A 23,039-nucleotide genomic window follows, 5' to 3' on the forward strand; every position below is an offset into this window, starting at 1 on the left:
TTTAAAATTTGGCTGGCATTCATGCCTTTGGTATGGGAAGGCTAAAATCTATAATAGTTTTATGAACCACATTCTTAGGAAGAATCCGTATAGAGTCTGGGAAAAATATAAAAACCTGCTGGAAAGAAAACACTTTTATGGCTATTTCCCACTGAAGCAATTACAATTAAGAGAGTTTCTATGGATAGGCAATGTGCGACTTACAAAACAAGGATACACTTCTGTCTAAAATGTATCATTTTTTTATTAGACTGGGAAACAAAAGACGAGCTAGTTAAAGCTTTAATGACACACTGGCAATAGATATAGGGCATAATATAGATCTTAACCTCTGGGAGAAACTTTGGAAAAACAACCTGAAATTTACTGCATGTTATTCATTGAAAGAGAATTATTTGAAAATGATTCATAGATGGTACTTAACTCCGAATAGGTTGGCTAAGATTTCTAAAACTGAATCAGATATGACTTGGAAGTGTAAAGAAGCAGAGGGAACCTGAGTAGACATGGTTAGGATTGTGCTGTTGGCCTGCTAATTTTAGGCACACCACTTGGGAGTAACACCTTAGAGACCAACTAAGGTTGTTCTTAGTTGGTCTCTAAGGTGCTACTGGACAATTTTTTCACTTGGGAGTAAGCCCCTCTAAACTAAATGGGGTCATAATGCCAAGTAAGCATGCATAGGATTGGGTTTTATATGTGTTAGTACAGCTGGTCAGCAATGTAGTTGTTTTTATTGACGTAAGTCATGCTATGTATTTTAGTAGCAAAAGAAACTGTAAGCGTGCACTGACCCTATTTGGAGTATCTATATACAATGTAAGAGTAAGCATGAAAAATTCATTGTCACACTTCAAATACCAAGTATAGACAATGTTTGTTACAGTTAAATACTGTAATGCAATTCCTATGAGAAGTATAATTGGCCAGCATACTGTAGAAACATGTTTTTTTAAAGAAGCTGTTACAGAGAAATAGAAGTTTTATAAAAACAATGAGAACAGATAAACTCTAATGTTCAAAGAATGGTGAGCTTAAAGCACTCTCTAGGATCAGTGTAAGAGGATAAGAGTGATAACCCTGGGCACTGCAAGGATAGATGAATATTAGTTACATTCAAGTACTAATTGAGTGGGCCTGAATGGTGCTTAAATCATCGATATCCAGGTGCTTAGCATTGCTTAGGATAAAGCAATTAGAACTTAGAGGAAGAGGTGATAAGATTTAACAAGGCAACCATTTGATGTTTGTCACTGAACCATTATTTTTATTTAATGGTAAACTAAAATATATTGTCCAGGATTAGAAACAAGTTTGATGTCCTTATTACTGTACATAGTGACTTTTCGGACTAACTACACAATAGTATTGAATGGACTATTAGAAAAAAAAGTGACAACTGTGTTAAATTTTAATGTTAGCCACTCATATTAAATGTATGGATTTCCCTACCAGTAGTGTGTATCTATTTCTGATATGGGCTAACAACTAGATATATAGTATTATTATGATCTTTTGGTCTTCACATAGAATCATAGCATGAATCCAAGCATGTGTCTTGCCCTTATATCAAATGAATGGGCAACTTAAAAATTAACTGATCAATGATTGAACGGAGTAGAGATGAATGGACCATTCCTACCTGCAGCACAATTAACCAAGATGTATTTATGCAAAGTTAAAGATTTCCTATTCTCCAAATGTTTTTAAATGAAATATAAGATCAGCTAAAAAGGCCTGGGAACATTAACTATGAGAAGAATCACTGTTGATACAAAAAACTGCAGTATATCTGCATGGTACCAGGAAAGAAGAACTTATGACCCCCCCCAATGCTGTTGAACCCCTATTTCAATCAAACAGATAGCTAACAGGAGTTGTCCAGTAACGTTAAGAGGGCCACAGATTCCCTATGATATAGAGAATCACTGCAATTATTTTACATACATTGAAGCTTTAATCTCATCATCACTTCTTGTATTTCCTGCATTTCATTTCCCTCTGATATCACAGGTATATCATTCTCTGTATGTTTATCCGTGTGTATGTGTGTACATAAACACACACACATATATACCTGCCAACTCAGAATGACATTCCATGTGTTTGATGAAGATGAAAGCTGGTCCATGAAAGCTTATGCCATTTTTAAGTCTTTAATGTGCCACAAACCTAATTTGTGAATGTGATACCATATACAGTGGTGCCTCGGTTTTTGAACATAATCCGTTCTGGAAGACTGTTCAAGCTCTGAAACGTTTGAAAACTGAAGCGCAAAGGGCAGTCTGCAAATTATATTGAGAAAATTGAATAAAACCCAGTGGAATCCATTCAACTTCTGAGGCGTGTTTGAAAACAGAAGTATTTACTTCTGGGTTTTCGGTGTTCAAAAACTGAAACTTTTTATTTCCGAGATGTTCTAAAACCAAGGTACCACTGTATCTGTGACTATGATGTCAGAGAGAGACAATAACATGAAGCAACAGCATCCTAATACACTTAAAGCAAGTAAATAGTTATAACAGATGCTAAATTTATTAAATCAGGGGTGTGGGTGTTGAAGGACTTGCATGACTAAAGGGATGTCTGAAGAAAGGAAAGGTATACCAAGCACTAAGGAGGACCAGGGTCTAACAACATAATCCTGTGCATGTTAACTAAGAACTAAATCCCACCACATTCAAGGTGGAATGAAAAATGAAATAGTCAAATGCATTTCTACTGCAACAATGAATAAAATATGTTCGTAGTGTTTAGGTTCAATTACCTTACCCAGTTTTGTTCTCATAGACATTTTCACTGATTGCAGTACAAGAACAGGGAGCATCCTGCTTTGACCTAAGAACACTCAATTGTCTGGCATCCTGAGCTCTTGTTAGGACACCTGGCTTTAATAAGTGCACTGGAATGTGTGAAAAATTCTTGCATCCCTATAATTTACTTGAATGGGATTAGAATTTCATTTGCTTCCAATTCATATAGATATGTTTTTGTAGGTATATAGGTCCAGCCACACTGTTCCAGCTAACATGAAAGCTACATCTTATAATGTAATCACCGCTGCACACAGTTTGACTTTACTGTTTTCATTGCTCTGTGTGTGTGTGTGTGTGTGTGTGTGTGTGTGTGTGTGTGCATGTCTCAATCCCTTGATATGGTTATCTATAGTCTGGCTTGTTGCACTGCATTTTCTTGGTCACTTCAAGCAGACTTTTCAAATAATTTTATGTTCAACTAGGTTTTACTCAGAGTAGACCCGCTGAAATTAACGAACTCTGTCTTGGTCATTAATTGCAGTAGGTCTACTCCGAGTAAATTTTATTTGACTACCACCCAATATCTTTTATTTTACTTTTATTTTAAATGTATTTTTATTAAAGATTTTCTTGATTTACAGAAGTATGTGTAATGTCTCTCTCTCGTATTTTTTCCATACAACATTTTTACAAATCAGTTTCATTTGTTGAGACATTAGGAAGAAAAGGGGGAGAGGGGTGGAGGGGGGAAGATGGGTGGGGGTGGGGTCGGGTGGCAGTGTTTCTATTTTACTTAATATATGTAGGGTTTGGTGTCAGAGTTGCTTGTGCAGGTTCTCTGCTGTTCACTTGTGTTCCTTTGATGGTGAGAGAGGTTGGGGTTGGCCTAGGGTGTGGTTGTTTGTTTGTGATTGACTGTGGTGATCTTTGTTTTCATGTGTGAGTGGGGTGGGGTGGGTGTTTTGGATCAGGTTAGCCATATTGATTTGTATGGTGTTGGTGGATTATTGTCATTGTCTTGTTGGGCTGTGTATGTGATAAAGTGGAGCCATACAGGGGTAAAGGTGTCTTCTTCTATTTGTCCCCGTGTCAGTTTCAGTTTATTGGTTAATTTTTCTAGTAAGGCTGTTTCCCATACTATTTGGTACCATTGGTCCATGCTTACTCCTGACAGGTCTCTCCAGTGTCTGGTTATGGTGTTTCTGGCTGCTGAAAGTAGGTGGGTTATGAGTTCTTTGTGGTGTAAATGGGCATTATTGTCTTGGAAGATGTTTAGTAGGGCTAATTCTGGGGTGATTTCTAATACTTGCTTAGTTATTTTACATATATCTCGTATGGCTGTTGTCCAGAATAGTTGGATTTTGGGGTACTCCCACCACATGTGGAGGTATGTGCCTGTGGAGGTGCACCCCCTCCAACATTTTGGTGAGGTTCCTGGGCATATTAGCGCTAGTTTTCTTGGTGTTAGGTACCACCTGACCCAATATCTTTTATGAATTTTACATTTTGCATCTCAGTTCAACCAACTTTCAAAGGATTTCAGAAAGCGGTGAGACATGATTTCAAATTTTGGTGAGACATAATGAATGAATGTTTATGAATGAACGTGATTTGGACATATAGTGCAGCAACTGTAAGACTGATTAAAGCTGTAATGCTATATATGCTTATCAAAGAGTAAGTTCCATTGAATTCAGTGGGGTTTGTTCTGAACTGGTATGTTTAGGATTGCACCGTAAATGTGCCAAATAATGCAAACACTACACCATAACATTAATATTTTGTTAGGTGGCACTATGTTAAGGAGTCTTGTGGCACATCAAAGAATAACAAATGTATGGCTGCATAAGCTTTCTCAGGTTAGAGTCTGCTTCATCTGCTCTGCCTGTTAAGTATTCATTGCCGTTTTGAAGCACCTATAGAACAGAGCTTATTTATGTTAATGAAAACATCTTTTCTAATTCTTCCAATCTTTATGTAAATAACTAATTGCATGTGAAGAACATGCTCAAAGATAATTTTGTCTATTTGATCATATATCTAACTGATCATAACTATGAAGAGAAAAGATGAAGAAGATTACACATTTAAATTCAGGTGCCATGTATCATGGTTTGAGTATGTGGTAGGGAAAACCCACAGGAGCAGGCAGCAGGAATTTTAACATATTTTGAAACATTTTACAAGGTTAAAAAACTAACTCTTGTAAAGGTTTGCAACTGGGATCAGCACAGTGAGTGGGACTACAAGAAGATCCTGACTGAATCTCTCTCGCTGCATCAAACACAGATGTGAAGTGCTGCTCACAGCAAAACAAGGATATGTTAAAAGTGGGTTAATAAGATATGAAGCATATCAGCATTGAGCATATATTAAAGAACTTTTGAGGAGTACTTTTCACTAATGAAAGATTAATATAATCTGCTCTTTTGCTTTCACTTCCACTACTCCATTAAGAGCCATTAGGAACATATATTTTCTGGGCAATAAAGATAGGATGGAGGGGCTGCTTACTATGTTGAAGAACAAAACATCTCCTGTCTCTTTAGTTTGCGTTTATTCAGAGAGATTAGCCACATCAGGTGAAAGTGTGCCTCATTCCTAACCGATACTTCATTGATTATGTAGCTGCATTCATGATTTGAAGATTTGGTAACTTGAGTGGCCCAGTTCATATGGTGAGCTATCTAGACCTAACCAATAAGTAGTGAGAGTTGGCCTGCACACATGGCAGTAGCTACACCTACTACCTGATCTAAATATTATTTCACTTCCAGATGGCCAAAATGCTGATGCAGTAACTATGGGCAAATTTTGTCTTAAAGCAGAGCAAGTTATGTACTCTGCCCTCATTCCTGACAACAAAAACACCAACAGATGTATGCTGTTGCACTTGCAGAAACGCAGAATTGACTGGACTTGGGGAGCACAGAGCTTTTAGTATTTAATCAGAAGTCACAAAATATGTATAGTAAGGAATAAAGGCTGTATTATGAGATTTTAAAACGACTGTTATAAATTTGATGCAAAAAACCCCCCTAACTTAAGAGGAACCTAAGAGGAATTCTTATCAAAATTTGACTAACTCTGAAGTAAATTACAAGACAGGGAAAAATTCTGTTTGCATTTTTGCCCCTACATACGTAAACCCTGCCTATCAACATGCAGGTTTGTGCTAATTTAAATAAATACATTTGAACACAGTGCCTTAGTCTATAACACCAGTCTACAAATGTTTCCCAGCAGATCAAAACCAGGATTTGAACTTAGAGTCATTAACTGTCTTTATAGCCCAGTCTTTGCCATGATTATCTCACTATTTCAATGGGACTCGCTTTTAAGGATCACAGGCTAAACTAGATAAATTCAGGGAAACAATATATTTTAGTGTACAGGCCCTTATTTTCACATGCCTGGACCTTTGCCTTAGTTGATAAATATTATCTCCTGACTTGCTTTTATGAAACAAACTATTTCACACTGTGGTGAAGGTTCATGGAAAATCTATTAAGTTGTAAAGATACCCAACTCATACTATTTGATAACGCAACGAGTTAATAAAGGTGGACTTGAGTTCAAATGCTCTGCCCTTGGCTAGTTTGTGGTGTACTTCAATTTTATATTTTTTATTATTTAAATAATTTCCTGAATATCTAAAAGTGCTAAAAATAAACACTACATTGTTACTTAAATGGTGTTATTTAAAGGTGTATATGTAAGTTATTGCTTACACATTCCATTTTACTTTTCTTAGAAAATGTTCTAATATACAGCCACAGAACTGACAGAAACGGATCTACCTACAAACGTTTTGGCAACCAACACACCCATTCCTTTAGTCACAAAAAGCAGCAACAATTTATCCTCTTCCTTTTTACTTACTGTTTGAACTTTGAGGAAATCCTGTTAAGGAAGATGGACCATTCATTCCAGGCAGAAGAACTGGAGGAAGGCCAGGGAGTCCTGGGTAAGCTGCTGGCAAACTGATTCCATGAAGTGAGCTGCTCTCCATCATGCCTGGCTGCTGTACTGTTAAGCCTAGAACATCTGTAGCCTTCTTTATACGGTCCAATTCCTGCTGTGCCATCAGCTGTCTAACAGTTGTAGGAGCTAAGTAGTCTTTTTCCCGGTCCAGTTGACTTCCCACAGCTTCTCGCACTTTTGAAATATGTTGTTTGGAAAAGATATGGTCTCTTACGGACAAACGTGCAGAATACTTCACCCCACATAGGGAACACTCTGGTCTTGAGCCATCAGTTGCATTCTGATTGATTATGAATGGCTTCCCTATGTTAATTTTGAACTTCTTCTCTTTTGCTCGAGCATTTTGAAACCAAACCTGAACCACACGTTTCGGCAGGCCAATCTCATTCCCTAGCATTTCGCATTCTTGCATGGTTGGAGTCCGATAGTCGCTAAAGCAAGCCTTCAAGACCTTAAGCTGCAGATTACTCATTTGTGTCCGAAATCGTTTGTGACCTGGCCGGTCACTGTTTTTCGATTTAAAAGGGTTGCTTGCTCCAAAGGGATTAGGTGAACTTGGATCAGCTATGCTCGATGTTTCACTGCGATCAGCATTATCATCAGGGTCATCAGTAATGTAAACACTTTGGTCAAGTTCACTATCTTTGTCACTGTAATGCATTGACGGGCTAGTCAGGGAGAATAGAAATTTGTCATCGCTGTTCTCCATATTAGGCATGTTTGTGTTTTTTGGCAAACTGTCATTCAGAACATTTTTTGGCTCTTTAGGAGAGGATGTGGATTTCACATCTCCTGAACTACCGGTCATACTTTCCATTTCATTGTTTCCTTCATCTCCTGTTGTGGCATCGCTGATTGCTGTGTTAATTGATGAAGTCTCATCAAAGTCAGTTTTATTCTGGTCATACCCACCATCAGCAGGAGCTGTGTTCAGATTCTCTATGTCTTCATTGCATTCTGCTTTGAAGGAAGAAGGGCTTAAAAGATTCTTCGGTGACATTTCTGCAGTTTTACTAACTGGAGTTGAGACAGTAGAAGCTAATTCATTTTCACTCGATAAATCAATCTTTGTTAATGATAACGATGGATAATCAAAAAACATGTATTTGTGTGGGCTCTCTCCTCCATCTTCATTGGCTATCAAAGGACTTGGTGGCAAACTATAACCTGCTTGTTTTCCTTCATTCCAGTGCCGAGAGCGAATATGACTTTCTAAAGCAGACTTTGCTTTAAACAGTGCTCGGCAAAAAGGACATCTTTTATGAGACTGAGCTGGACCTACTGCACGGAATTGTCCTTTTCTTTCTCGAGCTCTCGTATTCTGAAACCAGACTTGTACAACTCTCTTTTTTAGTCCTACTTCACGTGCGATGTGATCTAGCATTTTTCTGGTAGGATTGGAATCTAAAAGGTATTTTTCATAGAGTATTTCCAGTTGCTCTGGAGTAATTGTAGTTCTCAATCGCTTATCCCGATGCTGGTCCTCACCACTGTTCCCCCCCTCTTTTTCACTACAGTTGTTGTCTTCCTTATCATCCAGTTTTCGTTTAAGTGAGCCAGGAATTGAAGCAGCGTGGTGAGCTGTATGAGCTGAGCTCACTTGGGGTGCCACCTGAGCTAAAGAACTGCTCAGCAATTGTCCAGTCATCAGAGGGTTATTTGGATCAAATATCATATAGGGCATATCCATAGGCCTTTCTAAAAACTGGGAATGAAGGAACTGATTTTGGGCTGCTAAGAAATGCATGTGCTGGTGCTCTTGCCAAAGTTCTAGAGTGGGAAAGGCAACTGTACACTGGTCACATGGGTACTGTAGTAACTGAGGAGGTAGACTGTTCTGAAGAGGCGTCATTTGGATTGCTAAAGGGCTGGAGGGAACAGGGGTCGTCTGTGATGCAGAAGGTGGTCTGCCTCCTATTTGGGATTGTTTCTGTTGCTGTGTTTGAGAAGCTGAGGGCTGCGGATCAGAGGAGGTGGTTGGTGCAGGCTGCACTGATTTGTTGCCTTGGGAGGAAGCCTCCACTTGCTTAGGTATGGGATCATTTTGCTTTGGCTTTTCTGTTGACTCAGGTTTAGGAGAGGTTTTTCCAGGTTCAGGTTTGGGCGATGGCATCAAAGGAGTACTGGAACCAGATCCAGAGCTTACTGTTGTTAAAGCCATACTTTTTGACGAATCAGATGGGCCAGAAACTGTGCAATTCTTGTAAAGCATTTGATCTGTAGCATCCATTGAATCTTCTGTTTGGCTTTCATCTTGTGCATCATCATCTTCGTCTTTATAACACAGCTTTTTCTGATGTGTAATTAAGTCAAAGATCCTGGGAAAAACTACGCTACATTTTTTACATTGATATTGCATGTTGCTTGTCCGAATGTACCTCTCATTGGTGAGCTCCCTCTTCTCAGTATCTTTAGTTTCAGCTTGATTTTCATAACTTTTACGAGCCTTCTGCCGTGCATTTTGGAACCATACAACGATAACTCGAGTAGGTAGGTTAAGTACAGTTGAAAGTTGTTCAATTTCATCATCTTTTGGATAAGCATTTGTGTCAAAAAAGTCCTGCAAGACTCTGAGCTGGTAGTCAGTAAATCTAGTTCTAGATGATCGCTTGCTGAACGCTGAATCAGATTTGTAATGCTCTAAAGAACTTGGCTGTGGCTCAATTCTTATATCTTCCAAAACTGTTATTGGAGGATTGCTAAAATTATATGGGGAATCCTTGTTTCTTTGTCGCTCCTTAAATAGGGTATTTCGAAACCAGTGTTTGATAACCTTTTGGGAAAGGCCAGATTTCTCTGCCATTTCTTGAATCTGTTCTTCACTCGGTGAATTATTAATATCAAAATATGCCCTCAAGATTTTTAATTGGTCATCAGTGATTCTTGTACGTGGCCGCTTGAACTGAGAATGCCGTAGGAAATTTGGATCTAATCCTAGCTGTTGCTGACAAAGCTGAGTAAGATCTGCAGACAGCGCATCCATTGGTGGTAGCTGGAGGGCAAGTTGAGGAGGCAATCCTGGGTGTTGCACTGGCTGCATCATAATTGGAGGGAAAAGTGGAAGATCTAATGAAACTGGCAGCTGCACTGGGGGTGGTGCAGAAGGTGGTGGTGGAGGAGGAGGTGGCGGTGGGGGTGGCGGTGGAGGCGGCGGTGTTGGTGGTGGAGCCTGCAAAGGAGTAGGAGTAATGCTTTGAATCTTTCCAGAACTGGATGAAGAAGGTTGTGAAGAAGGCGGAGGTGGAGGCGGAGGTGGTGGTGGTGGAGGAGGTGGTTCTGGAGAAGAAGGTGAAATAGGATATAGCTTGTCATAAGCCTCCCTGTATTGACGGGCAAACTTTTCTAATGCACCGTATGGAAAGAACTGTCCGTGAACATGTTCTTGGTGGCTCTTTAATATAAGAATGTTGGAAAACAATTTGCTGCATGCTGCACATTCCAATTTGTCAGTATTTTCGCAATCACCAGCTTTATTTTTTTTCTGTACTTTCTGTCTATTCTCATTATATTGAATAACCAGCTCAAAGCCGAAGTTTTCCAACAATGCCTTGGCTGCATTTCCTCTTGCCCCAGAAGCAATTCTAGGTGGTGGGATGGTTGGTTCAGAGGACTTCTGCTTCTTTATATCTTTGTTTTCTTTCAGTCCTTCACTATCACTTGTGAATTCTTGCTTTGGTTTTTCTTGTTTCTCTGAAATCTCTTCCGATTCCTTATATGGTGGTGTATCCTTCATCATCTGGCACTCAGCACTTACTGCACTGTTCTGCTCTGTTTTCACTAACTTATTCGTTTGCTGCTGCTTTTGTGACTGGATTGGAGGTGGCGTCGCTTGATACTGTTGTGCTTGCTGCTGTAGGATCTGTAGCTGCGTCTGACCGACGTGGTGCTGAGTTTGCATCTGCTGCTTCAGGTCTTCTAGCAATGAGCCTGCCATACCCGCCATGCCAGGCATACCAAATGCAGCAGAACCAGGCAAACCCAGATCAGGACTCAAACTGAACTCTGTCCCAGGAATATAGAATGGAAAAAGAAACTGTGGCTGCTGAAACTGCAGCAGCGCCTCTGGTGTCATAGGAAAATGTGGCAAAAATGCTGGATTTAGGAACTGGGGTTGAAAGAAAGCTGCTTGCTGTTGCAATTCATGCTGGAGTTGCATTTGCAGTTGTGCTGGTGACTGGGGAGGATGATGTGTAGGCTGAGCAGAAACTAATTCAGAAACTTGCTTTTTATTTAATTCTTTGGCATCTATGTGGGTTTCCTTGCTGTTAACTGCTGGTAATATTGTAGGATCTACCATCCCCTGGCTGGGGCTATTAACATTTCCTGTTATGCTGTTTCCACTCATTGCATTACTACTTGGTTCTAATTTTGCAGCCCTTGCCTTAGTTTGATGAAGCACAGATCTCATATGAATTTCCAGTGTAGAACTTTGGCTATAAGAAACATTGCAAATGCTGCATTTGTAGGGTTTGTTGTCAGTGCTGCTGTTTGCTTCTTGAGGGACTGGACTGGATGCTTCCTGCAACACCTTTTTGAGTTTATGCAAATGAGACACTGAGTTATAATGAACCAAAAGAATGTTCTTTTGAGTGAAAGATTCTTTGCACACTGTACATTTATATGGGCGAGAAGGATCTAGAAATTTTTCCATAGTAAAATTTGGCCCTTTTCTAAAAGGTAAGGTCCGCTTTGGTTCTGAGCCCATTTCATCTGGAATGGAGCTACTATCACTTCCTACAGGACTTGCTTTACCTTCCTGGTCCATCTCGTATTCTCTTTCTATATCCTGTTCTAGTGCATGTTCATCTTGTGCCATACTTTCGTTCTCTGCCCAGAGTTCACCATTTACAGGTAAAGATGCACACAACTGCTGAATTTCAGCTTCACTGAGTTCTGGGTGGCCTGCTTCCAAATGTTTTTTTAAAGCCTGGAATGTACGGAAGCTACGTTGGCAAAGGCTACACATAGTAGCAGCCCGAATAGCATGATACTGGGAATGTATTTGAAGCTTCTGCATAGTCTTAAAAGCCAAGCTACAATGGTTACAACGATATTTATAGACATGGCGATCAGAAACAGAAAGCTGCTGCCTCTTCTGTTGCTCATTCAACTGATCAGGCAGTGATTCGACGATCTTTATATCTTTACTGCTGTTCTTGTTCCAATCTGGCATTTCAGTAGATTCTTTGAGTGGCTTCTGTTCCTCTGTTTTAATTTCCATTCCAGTTTTTGATTCTTCAAGCCCAGAGGTGTTCTTCTCATCTGGAGGACTTTCACCTGTTTAAAAAAGAAAGAAAGAAATTATATAGCTCCATAGCATTTGAATACATAATACATATTAAAAGAAAGAACTTCCAGAGGAGGAGCCAGTATGCTGCAGCAATAACAACAAAGAGCCTCGTGGTACTGTAAAGGCTGTCTAATTTATTATGAAATAAGGTTTCATGGCCCAGTGTTGACTTCATCACAGGCTTGTGATCCATCAAAGTACCATAATACTCTTTGGCATCAAATGAAGGATGCCCCAAAACACCCCCACCCCACCCCAAACAAGGAGAATTTTGTTGCAATGAGTGACTATATTTGTTTTCAAAAGAAATATACGTAGTTCACGAACCTGAATTTTGGGCACAAGAACCCATCTAGAATTGAGTTAGGCCCAAAAAAATGTAGTTCCAGTGTTATTAATGTTGTTGTAAACAGATTCTTAAATACATTCCCCAAACACAGGACCAAGCTGTTTCTCTGATACACAAGGGATATTATACACCTGGGAATTTATTCATGTGAAGCATGAACTCTACAACTGAATTAGAGGCCCCTTCATTACTCTTACAAAATTGCGTTATGCAAAGTATCTGGAATTATCTCACTTCCCACCAAAGTGACCAGCACCACAAATGAGTCATGGTCTAAACCACTGAGCCTCTTGGGCTTGCTCATCGGAAGGTTGGCAGTTCAAATCCACACGATGGGGTGAGCTCCCGTTGCTCTGTCCCAGCTTCTGCCAACCTAGCAGTTCAAAAGCACACCAGAGCAGCTAGATAAACAGGTACCACTGTGACGAGAAGGTAAACAGCATTTCCATGTGCTTTGGCACTCATCACGGCCCTCTGTGAGCCAGTAGCAGTTTAGTCATGCTGGCCACATGACCCGGAAAGTTGTCTGTGGACAAACGCTGGCTCCCTCGGCTGGAACTGCCTTTGACTGGACTTAACCGTCCAGGGTCCTTTACCTTTTTCCTTTACCATACAGTAGGTAGCTATATGGACTAGGGGCATAGATTGGGTGACTGAATGCAGCCTACAAGTCTTAAAATGTGTAACCCAACCTAGATGTTGTATCTGTTCAAAGAAACATATATACATATACTGTATGCTATAAAAGTGCTATGTTCATGAAATGCTGCTGAAGAAAATCAGGCCTTATTTTTCTTTGGTTAATATAGCAAGCACACCCCAAAAGGAGAGGAGGTTTATCAACAAAAGACTGCAATGCTCGCCCTCTGCAGGCGTGGCTTTTTCTTGCAATACCTGAATATTTCCCAGATCCTTCAGCTGTCAGACTTGCAGAGGCATCACAGTCAGATTTCTCTGAAGCAGCTGCTGGCAGTAGCATACTATTAGGCATCATCACATCTGGTACAGGAACCTTTAAAAACAACAACAACACACACACACAACTCAGGGAAGTTTTTAATGTGTGACATTTTAATGTACTTTTAATCTTTGTTGGAAGCTGCCCCGAGTGGCTGGGGAAACCCAGCCAGATGGGTGGGGTGCAAATAAAATAATAATAATAATAATAATAATAATAATAATAATAATAATAATACCAGGCATGATACTGTGTTCACCAAGAGAATTGCACTGTTTATCACATCATCACATATGGCCAGCTGAAACAACTAATAGTTTGATTAATCTTGGAATTAAGCTCACAGATGTAGCAGTGAAAATGGTGTGGATGCAGGATTACTAACTGAAATGTCCCTAGCAAGACAGGTTAAGGAGAGCTATTGAAAGGCTCACTTTCTGTTACACATCAAAAGTGCACTTTAAGCAGCTGCTGAGAAAAGGCAAAACAAAATAACTACTTCTGAGAGTACTAACTAGTACAATCCAGTTTGCACCAATTGGTATAATGGTCAAGTCCTGAAATTGGGAGGGACTCTTTTTGTTTTCAAATCTGGTGGCAACTTCTACTGATTTTGCTTAGGCATTTATACCTCTGATATGGGGTTCCTGCTTTGCACTTAGGACCTTAAATCACAACTGATTCTCTTCCAGCACATGCCAGACCTATAATTCTAAAGATGCTTTCACATAATACTTCACAACACATTAGAGCTTTTTTGTGATATCTGAGTCAGGTTTGATCATAATTAAGAAAGGAAAGAATATGGAAGACAGTGTGATTGTAAATTCTAGGCAACGTAAGTTGCTGATATAGGTTTTAAATAACACTACATAAAGCAGTAGCCACACAAATGCTTTTAGCCTTTTAACTTTCCTGCCACCATATTGCTATAACTTTTTTTTAATTGCTCATATTTATTACCCTGTTTTTCGATCCAGATACTCTTTTGAAAATTACAATGAACTACAAGGCTAGGATCCTGTCCTATTACTAATAGAGGTTTCATCTCCCCCATCCTGTAAATATAAAAACATTCTGGTACTTTTATCTGTTTCTTCACAATTTACCACTTCTCGTAAAATTGCCAACAAACAGTAACTTCTTGTGTATTTAGCTCTCAGAACACTGTTTACAGTAAATTCAGACTAAAAATTCCCCTGTGGGGAAGGATAGTAGTAGAACCAGTTTAGGATGTGCAGGGAGGCACTGAGGTGCGTGCCTTGATCTTGAAAGGTTATTTTTAATGAGTGCTTCAGATTCTTGTGTCTTTGAAAATTAGGGTTAAATGAATAGGCCAAAGGGATGTACTAAGTTATTGGCAGGACTACGAAGAAATCTCAGGAGCCCAGGTTCCAAGTCTCTAGCTCTATCTACAATGCCGTAATATATTCAGCATCATTTACAGTCCATGTACTTGTCAAATGTGCATCAGCATTTTAAACACTTACTGTCATAAGCAGTTTCTCTACACAGTCAGGAGACACACTGTGCAAATGGGTCAAATGCAGCTGAAGATGCATTTTGTTGCTCAGGACATCTTGGCAGAGGGGACAGCAGATAACAGGCTGCATAGAATGCTGTGACAGGACGTGCATCTGGATACGATTTGGGTCCCTGCTATTGTAGTTACAATAAGGGCACTGGTAAAACTGAAAAACATCCAAGAAAGATTCAGCCCATTAGACAAAGCTTGCTTAATGCCCTGAGCAAATCGTCTGTCACTACAGTATTACTAGCCCTCTTTTCAAGATGGTGCATCTTCTCCTGTCGCTTGCCACCTACAGTATCTTCCATCAATTCCTCACTACCTTCAGCCTCTATCAATACCCAGATACACAACTCACATGGGAAGACCACTGCCGTGAAAAAAGGTGCAGGTTTAGAAGGAAGGAGGAGACCTGACTAGTCATGGGGGGTGAATTTTGGCAGCAAAAGAAGAGTTTGGATACCATGTAAGTGAACTCCTTAGCTTATACAGTTTTATAATTTTTATCTCATGACACCTGTTATTTTATAACACAGTATCTATTGAGTGGCCAGTCAGGAATCATCTGGAAAGAAATAAAGCACCTGTGGCTTAAAATATCAGATAATGGTAGCTGGAGTAAGTTTTGGACATGTTCTCTTTGGGATTCTGGATTTTTAAATTTTTTCCTCTGTAGGTCTCCCAAGCATCCAAACATGCATATATAGTGCTCTGGTAACTAGTTCTGACATAAGGATTTGCTTCTTATGATAAATGTGGGCCCTTTTATCTTTTTGCAACACTGACAAGGTCAGGAAGATGAACTAGAGGGACAAGGTTTTCCAACTGGTCTGAGTTGGCAGGGCGAACACAGCACCTGATGAATTAGCATGACATAGGAATTCACCCCCAAAATATTTATGACATAAGAAAAACAATGCTACAAGGCAGTAAGGATCTAACAATACACTTTACCTGTTCGTGACCAAACTTATTTTCCTCAGAAAGTTTGGACTTTTTGGGTGCGCCATCTTCTTCTTTAGCCGGAAGTAGTGGTTGTTCCCCTGCTGCAGTAATTACTTTTGGTTCCTTCTCTGGTGTGTTTATTCCTGCTTCCAAGACAACATGTAAAAATACATTATAGCTAACAGATTGCTGGGTTTACTGTGACTGCAACCCCTTAGGGTGTCTTACTGCAATTTTAAATATTGCAGGGCTCCTTATTAAAGTTAAACCATTTTTGAAACTGAACAGGTACAAAGGTGACAGCACACTTATCTCTGAAGCAGAGCAGACTCTATAAATACATTAAAAATGTACTCTTCTCTCTTGTTTAGATAACCTTATGTTGCTCTAAACAGTAATCAATAACTAGCTCTCTCTAGTATCTCAGTCTGAAATTTTATACCACATTAAGAGAAACAAGTTTCACCTTCAATTCTTTGTTCTTCATTTAATCAGCAAGCATTTAACTATTATTTCCCCCTTTAAAATATCGAAGGAGCACAATTATTATGTTACTCAAATAAAGCCACCACATTACCAAATTTAGTAACCCCTATGAAAAAAGAAAGGTTATTGAACAGCTAAAAATTAATTGTACACAAAGATCAGTCTTCTTTGTTGCACTGAACGTTTACCTGATGTTTAAATGTTTCTACAATGTTTTTAAAAGCAATAATAGTATTATTATTTTAAGATATTTTTAACAGTATGTATTAAATTATATATTTAATATTCAGTCTGAGCTAGCTGCATAATACAGTGAGGATTGCACACATCAAAGAAAAGAGTGCAATTCTAATTTCCCAGTCCATAAGAAAATTCTTTCCAGTGTCAATTTGCCAGATAATCTCTTCTGCTAGGCTGGATATTACAACAGCATTGGGTAGGCATGTCACATACATCTCACGACAAACACAAAACCTCATTTACCAGCCATTCCAATCTCATCATAGCGTGGCATCATCTGACCTTTTTTCTGCTGTTTATTATGAGTATTTCTAATTTTAACTTTCAATTTTCGCCATCTTCCAGTCAATTTGCAACTAAATTATTTCCAGGGTGAGGACACTATCACTGGACAACTGGGTGCAAATACATCTTGAAATGCAATGAAGCTAAACCATTGATTGCTATCAGACCCAACATAAATATATTGTCCAGGGGTAATCTGACTGTATGTTGTGCATGAAGATTTGTCTTGATTTTCAAAATCCACATGGAGTTCATATAAATGAACAAATTGAGCCTTGTTGTCTAATAACCTAGCTTTAATTTTAAAATAAGGTTATGGCAATTACTGAAACAAAAGCTTAAAAAAATACTTGTAGAAAATATCAGGAAAGCAGGACCTTGAGAGGATGACAAGAATGGCTATATAGTTACCTTTGAAAAATGGGGGCATCGTTTGGAAAAAATATATAAAACACTGTACTAATTAAGAAGACATATTATGAAAGGGCCAAATATATATTTTTGTGTAGGTACTTTTTAAATATATGAATGGAGTTTATGATAAATGCATTGAACTGATTCCTGTATTTCATCCCTATTGCTAAAATTAGGAACACACTAGTATTGGTGGTAAAAGTATCTTCTCTGACATTTTTAACAGAATGACTGATTGATCAACATGAACACAATAGATTGCATAGTAATAGCCAGGGCCTTGCCTTTGGTTTTTTAAATTTAATTTTGCAACTTGCCTATGACGTTAAGGAACTACATTATTTTAAGACCAAAAATATATGATTTCCCAGTCATTCCAACTTTAAGCCATATTAACAAAATACTAAATATTTGCATTATTGGAATACTGTATTAAACACAGAAGCATGATAACTTACTTCTGATTCACTTGTAGCAACACACCCCTGCACTTCCTATAAATCAACAGGATGGCATTTTAAGTGACTTTTTTTTTAAAAAAATGAAAGACTTATGAGAAACAAGGAGCCGAAATGTTTTGTAAAAGGTGGTGAAAATCTACTCCATGCATTGGAAAGCTACACCAGTTGGTGTCTACCTTGGCTGTGAATTCTGGAAGTCCTGCTCCCTGCCTTGCAGGGCTTTTCCCACCTAGCCTGGGAGAGTGGGGCCCTAACTGATTCCAGCTACAGAAGCTGAGGCTGGGGAAGAGGCCAGAGGACTGCCTCTTGACTGCCTCTTAGTGCAAACCCAGGTCACTGAGCCTGAGCTCCCACAGCCATCACCCACCATGAACCACCATAGGCAAGATTGGCAGACTTAAGATAATATCTTTAGTCTCTTCCTAATTGTGCTGTTTTAAAGGTGCACTTTATATCTGACTTCCCCTTTTAATGTTAAGATGATTTTGGGGGGGGGGGTATTCACTTTGCTGCGTCAAATGTGCATTCTAAATTTATCTCCTTTGCAATTTCAAAATCTTTAAATGTAAATAAGAACAATTAAAGCATTTAAAAGACAACAGTAGCAAACTAAAAATTCAAGCAGATAGGAGATCATACCTTAAAAGCTGACTGAAATAAAAGTCGGCTAAAGACAGATAAAGGCAGAGCTTAGCTCTGGGAAGGTAGTTAGATTCTCTTTTTCTACCTACCTGACATCACCTTATCTGATCTCACAGTCTGGGCAAATTAAGAACATAGCAATAGGAAAACTGGTATGCCCATCACATTTTGAAGCCTCAACAATCAAAGCACCATGCAGGGCTCTTTATAAACCTCATGCAGAGATTCCTGCAATGCACTTTGGAGCCCCACCAATCACACTTCAGAAGCCAGAAGTGCAGCACTTTAGAAGCCCTGCCTATCACCTGATTGACAGGGCTTCAGAAGCCCATTTTGGCCCAGCCTAGCCATGTTTTTAGCTGCTCGCATTGGACATCATATATGACATCACTGATGTGCAGGTGGAATGTGGCTTGGACAAAATGGCCTGGCTGGTGTCATTAGGCCTGCAACCATCCCTAGTGTACCCTGACCACTAGGGTTTCAGACAGGAGTTTTCTTCTGTTGCAGATGCCAGGGATTGAATCTGGGACCTTTTGCATTCCAACCATGTGCTCTACTACAGAGCTACAACCCTTTGTATGATAGCAGACACTTTCTGTGGCAATGCGGTTATAAGGCATTTAATACGATACTAGTCAATACAAGCACTTAAACATCAACCTCAGAAACAAATGGGCATCCAATACAGATGAAGATCGATCTATACACTCTGATCTTTTAATGCCATACAACAGCCTGGCAACATCAACTGAATTTTCCAGACTGTGTTTGAAGGCAGCCCATAGAGAGCATATTAACTCTGTATGGAAGCGACAAGCCAGATCTACCTTCTCCAGGAAAGGCTGGTGATGAATTAGCTGAAGTTAGTAAAATACACTCATAGTGCCCGACTAAAAAGTACCCCAGGTTGCACAACCATTACTTCAAGGGAGCACTTATACCAGGAATTCAGCCCACTTAATTCTGTATTATTCTGAATATGTTTCTGTTTGTCTACCTAGTATCTCCTGAACCAACTTCACACACTGGTTTGTCAGCAACACTTCCTCCCTGGGATTAGAAAATGAAAACAAGCAGACTAGTGATGACACTTCAACCTATACCTCCAGTTGACCTATCTCAGGGGTTTTGTGCAGATGTTAAAAAGCATGGGAAAGAAGCTGGAACGCTGTTCCATGGGGTAAAATAGCAGTCTTCCAGCACCACATTGAGTCCCTCTTGGGAATAAGCAGAACCACTTCCAGAAAATTCAACCATCACACCCCACATAAACCTGTCCTCCATCCAAGTACAAACTCTAGCCAAGGACAAACACCAAGAGCAATCAAGGCAGTTTCTGTTCCAAAACCTGATTGGAAAGGATCTTACTATCAGCCTGGACCAGAGATGTCACCACATACTTCAAACTTTTACCCAAAATGGTAGGTTTGATACTGGATGTGAGATGTTAGGACTGTTCAGATATAAATTTATTTCCCTAAACCCCCACAACTCACCCCCAAATGATCTGAAACACTGCATCTTTTAAGGCTGCAAGCAGCCTCAATCAGAGAGCCATTAACATATTTAGTGGTTGGCCTTAGTTCTGCAAATAACCTGGTTCACAACCTCTGGATGAACAAGTTTAAATTACCAGATGGACCTCAAGTTAAAACCATTTCTGATTCTAAGTGGTGTCTAAGTCAGAAACCATGAAAGTGATTTTATTTGTGCAATAGTTGGCAAATAGGTCCCAAGAGCTATTCTTGCTGGCCATGATAAGAAAGACTTCTAACCACATGAAATAGGTCTGCTGCACAACACTGAAGAGATGCATACCAGGACTGTGACAGCAGCCATGTTGTTGATATTGTGGTGTTTATTATTAAATTAGTATACTGCCCGCCATTCGTAGATCTCAGGGCGGCTCACAATACAAAATTACAAGATAAAAACACACAAAATACATTATAAAATGTATTGTTGCGGTCTATATGGGTCAGAGAGTGCCATCATTGAATTTCTGCATATCACATTATACATTTTTTTCCAGAGAATTTTGCCTGAAAATCTGGTTTGATGACAAAATGGCTTTGAGGAAGCAGGAAAAATGTGCACAAAAAACTCTTTCAGAAATGTTTCAGAGTTGACATGTCAATGTACCCCCTAAAACAAGAGCTATAGTGTTAATCAAATCTATGATTTATACCAACTGAGAGTCAGTTCTGATAATTGATATAATATTGAAAGATAAGTACTTTTGGAAATTTTTCACTACTAGACTCTCCTTTCATGCCAATCTGAACAAAAAACTTCATGCTGGATTCTCAAAATCATTTGCAAAACAGAGACATTTGGCACACTCAGTGTGTCAATGCCCTTGAACAGCACATGACACAAAATTAACCGTACTATGAACAACAATTCCTATACCTTATGTGTTCATATCTGTACGAAGCTTGATTGATGTTGCTGCTTTGATTTGACACAGTGTTTAAATGTTTTTGAATTTTTGAATCTGGATTTGATAAGGCATTAAAATGCAGATTTTTTGGAAATGAAATGCTTAGTTAAGATGTGAATACTATGTTCTAACTTCCCATTGTCCTGTAAATTCTGAAAACCTATACAGTACATATACCCCAACAGAAACACCATGACCACCACATCTACATCAGTATTGATAAGGACATAAGAAGGGCCTGCTGAATCAGACCAATGCCTCATCTAATGCACTGTCCTGTTATCACAGTGGCCAACCAAATGCTTTTATGAAACCTGCAAGCAGGACCCGAGCACAAGAACAGTCTTCCCCTACTCCCACTGTGGTTTACGGCAACTTGTACTCAGCAACATTACCACCTCCAACTGTGGAAACACAGCATAAACATCATGGTTAGTAGCAATTAATAGCCTTACAGCCCATGAAATTATCCAATCCTCTTTTAAAGCCATCTAAATTGGTGGCCATCATGGCCTCCTGTGGGAGCAAGATCCATAGTTTAGCTATGTGCTGCATGAAGTAGTACTACCTTTTATGTTATGAATCTTCCAATATTCAGCTTCATTGGATGTCTACAAGTTCTATTGTTATGAGAGAGAAAGAAAATAATTCCTCTATCCACTTTCTCAATGCATAATTTCACAAACTTTAACAACTCTACAATATTCTTTTTAAAGTGAGACAACCAGAACTGTACACAGTATAATGGCACTATATTAACAGTTTTATTTTCAATTTATTTCTTAATGATTCCTAGCATGGAATTTGCCTTTTTCACAACTGACACACACACACACACTGAGTTGACATCTTCATTGAGCTTCCCATTATGGCTCCAATATTTCATTCTAGGTCAGTCACCTCCAGTTCAGCTTCCAAAAGCATACAAGTGAAATTAATACATTTTGCCCCAACATGCATCACTTTATACTTGTTACATTGAATTGCACCTGCCATTCTATTGCCCATTCAAGAAGTTTGGAGAGATCCTTTTAGAACTCTTCAAAATCACTTATTGTTTTAATGACCCAGAACAATAGTATCATCTGAAAAGCTGGTAACCTCACTGCTCACTGCTCACTCTAAATTGTTTATGAACACATTAAAAAGCACAGGTCCCACTACGAATCCTTGGGGGTCTCTACTTTCTACCTTGTGAAAAGCTTTTTGAAAGTCCAAGTATACTATGTTAACTGGATCACTTCTATCTATATGTTTGTTGACATTATTAAAAAGCTAATAGGTTTGTGAGACATGACTTGCCATTGCAGAAGCCAGGCTGGTGCTGCTTCAGCAAGACTTGTTATTCTGTTTGTTATCTTATCCTTCGCAATACTTTCCACCTGTTTTTCTGGGATCACAAATACAAATACAGTATACCAAAGCATAGACCTGCTACCTCTACCACATTGGGATATCCAGTACACTACAGTGGTACCTTGGTTTGCATATGTCTTGGTTTGCATACGTTTTGGATTACAAACATGTCAAACCCAGAAGTGTGTGTCCCAGTTTGCAACCTTTTTTTTGGATTACAACCCATTTCTTTGGGATTACGAACAATTCTTTTTGGGAGGCCCCATTGGCGAAAGCGCGCCTTGGGTTACAACCTGTTTTGGTTAACAAATGGACCTCCGGAACGGATTATGGTTGTAAACCAAGGTACCACTGTACTACTTTTAGAACTGATATTCATTCATACTATTGTTTAACCACTGTTTGTTTCCTTCTATATAGCTAAATTGATAAGTGTTTACTTCTACAGGGTGATTCCCATAGTAGATGGCCCACCAGTACATGTTTCATCATAATACATGCATCAGGAAACAAATCTTCAGTTCCATTTTTGACATGTGTATTGGTAATAAAAATTACTTAAGTATAAGAATTAAATCTCAGAAAAACAAGATAAGCTTTTCTAGCACAGTACTGCACAAGAACACACTAGTGTTCTTTCAAGGTTTCAGCACCTTAGCAAGATAAATTTAGATCAGTACTTACGTTCTCATACGAGAGGTACCAGTACCTGTGCTATGAATATGATACACTCAGCCATGGAAACTTTTTGCCCACATTCCAGATTTGTTATGACTATTCAGTGATGCAGGAAAACCATTTCAAAATTATTATTTCAAATGTCTGAGGTTTGAGCTCTGCAAATTAAATTTCCAGAACTAAAGGCAGGTAAGCCCTGTCTTCCATTAAGCCCCTGTTAA

The 23,039-nt window shown here is 39.1% G+C and overlaps 1 protein-coding gene across 12 annotated transcripts in view; it reads right to left on the reverse strand.

Annotated features, from left to right (window-relative positions):
- ZFHX4 (zinc finger homeobox 4) overlaps window positions 1–23,039 on the reverse strand; it is a 178,252-nt gene that overhangs the window by 5,667 nt on the left and 149,546 nt on the right. For 10 of the 12 annotated variants that reach the window (XM_053395817.1, XM_053395818.1, XM_053395807.1 and 7 more), the window contains 4 exons: window positions 15,820–15,956; window positions 14,828–15,028; window positions 13,274–13,391; window positions 6,639–12,017 (listed from right to left, as the gene is read on the reverse strand). In XM_053395817.1, coding sequence (XP_053251792.1) covers window positions 6,639–12,017; window positions 13,274–13,391; window positions 14,828–15,028; window positions 15,820–15,956 — 5,835 coding nt within the window. The remainder of the gene's footprint in view (window positions 1–6,638; window positions 12,018–13,273; window positions 13,392–14,827; window positions 15,029–15,819; window positions 15,957–23,039) is intronic. The other 2 variants (XM_053395816.1, XM_053395819.1) reach the window with 1 other exon arrangement.

The sequence above is a fragment of the Podarcis raffonei genome, chromosome 7, assembly GCF_027172205.1.
Source record: "Podarcis raffonei isolate rPodRaf1 chromosome 7, rPodRaf1.pri, whole genome shotgun sequence".
Taxonomy (NCBI): Eukaryota; Metazoa; Chordata; class Lepidosauria; order Squamata; family Lacertidae; genus Podarcis; species Podarcis raffonei.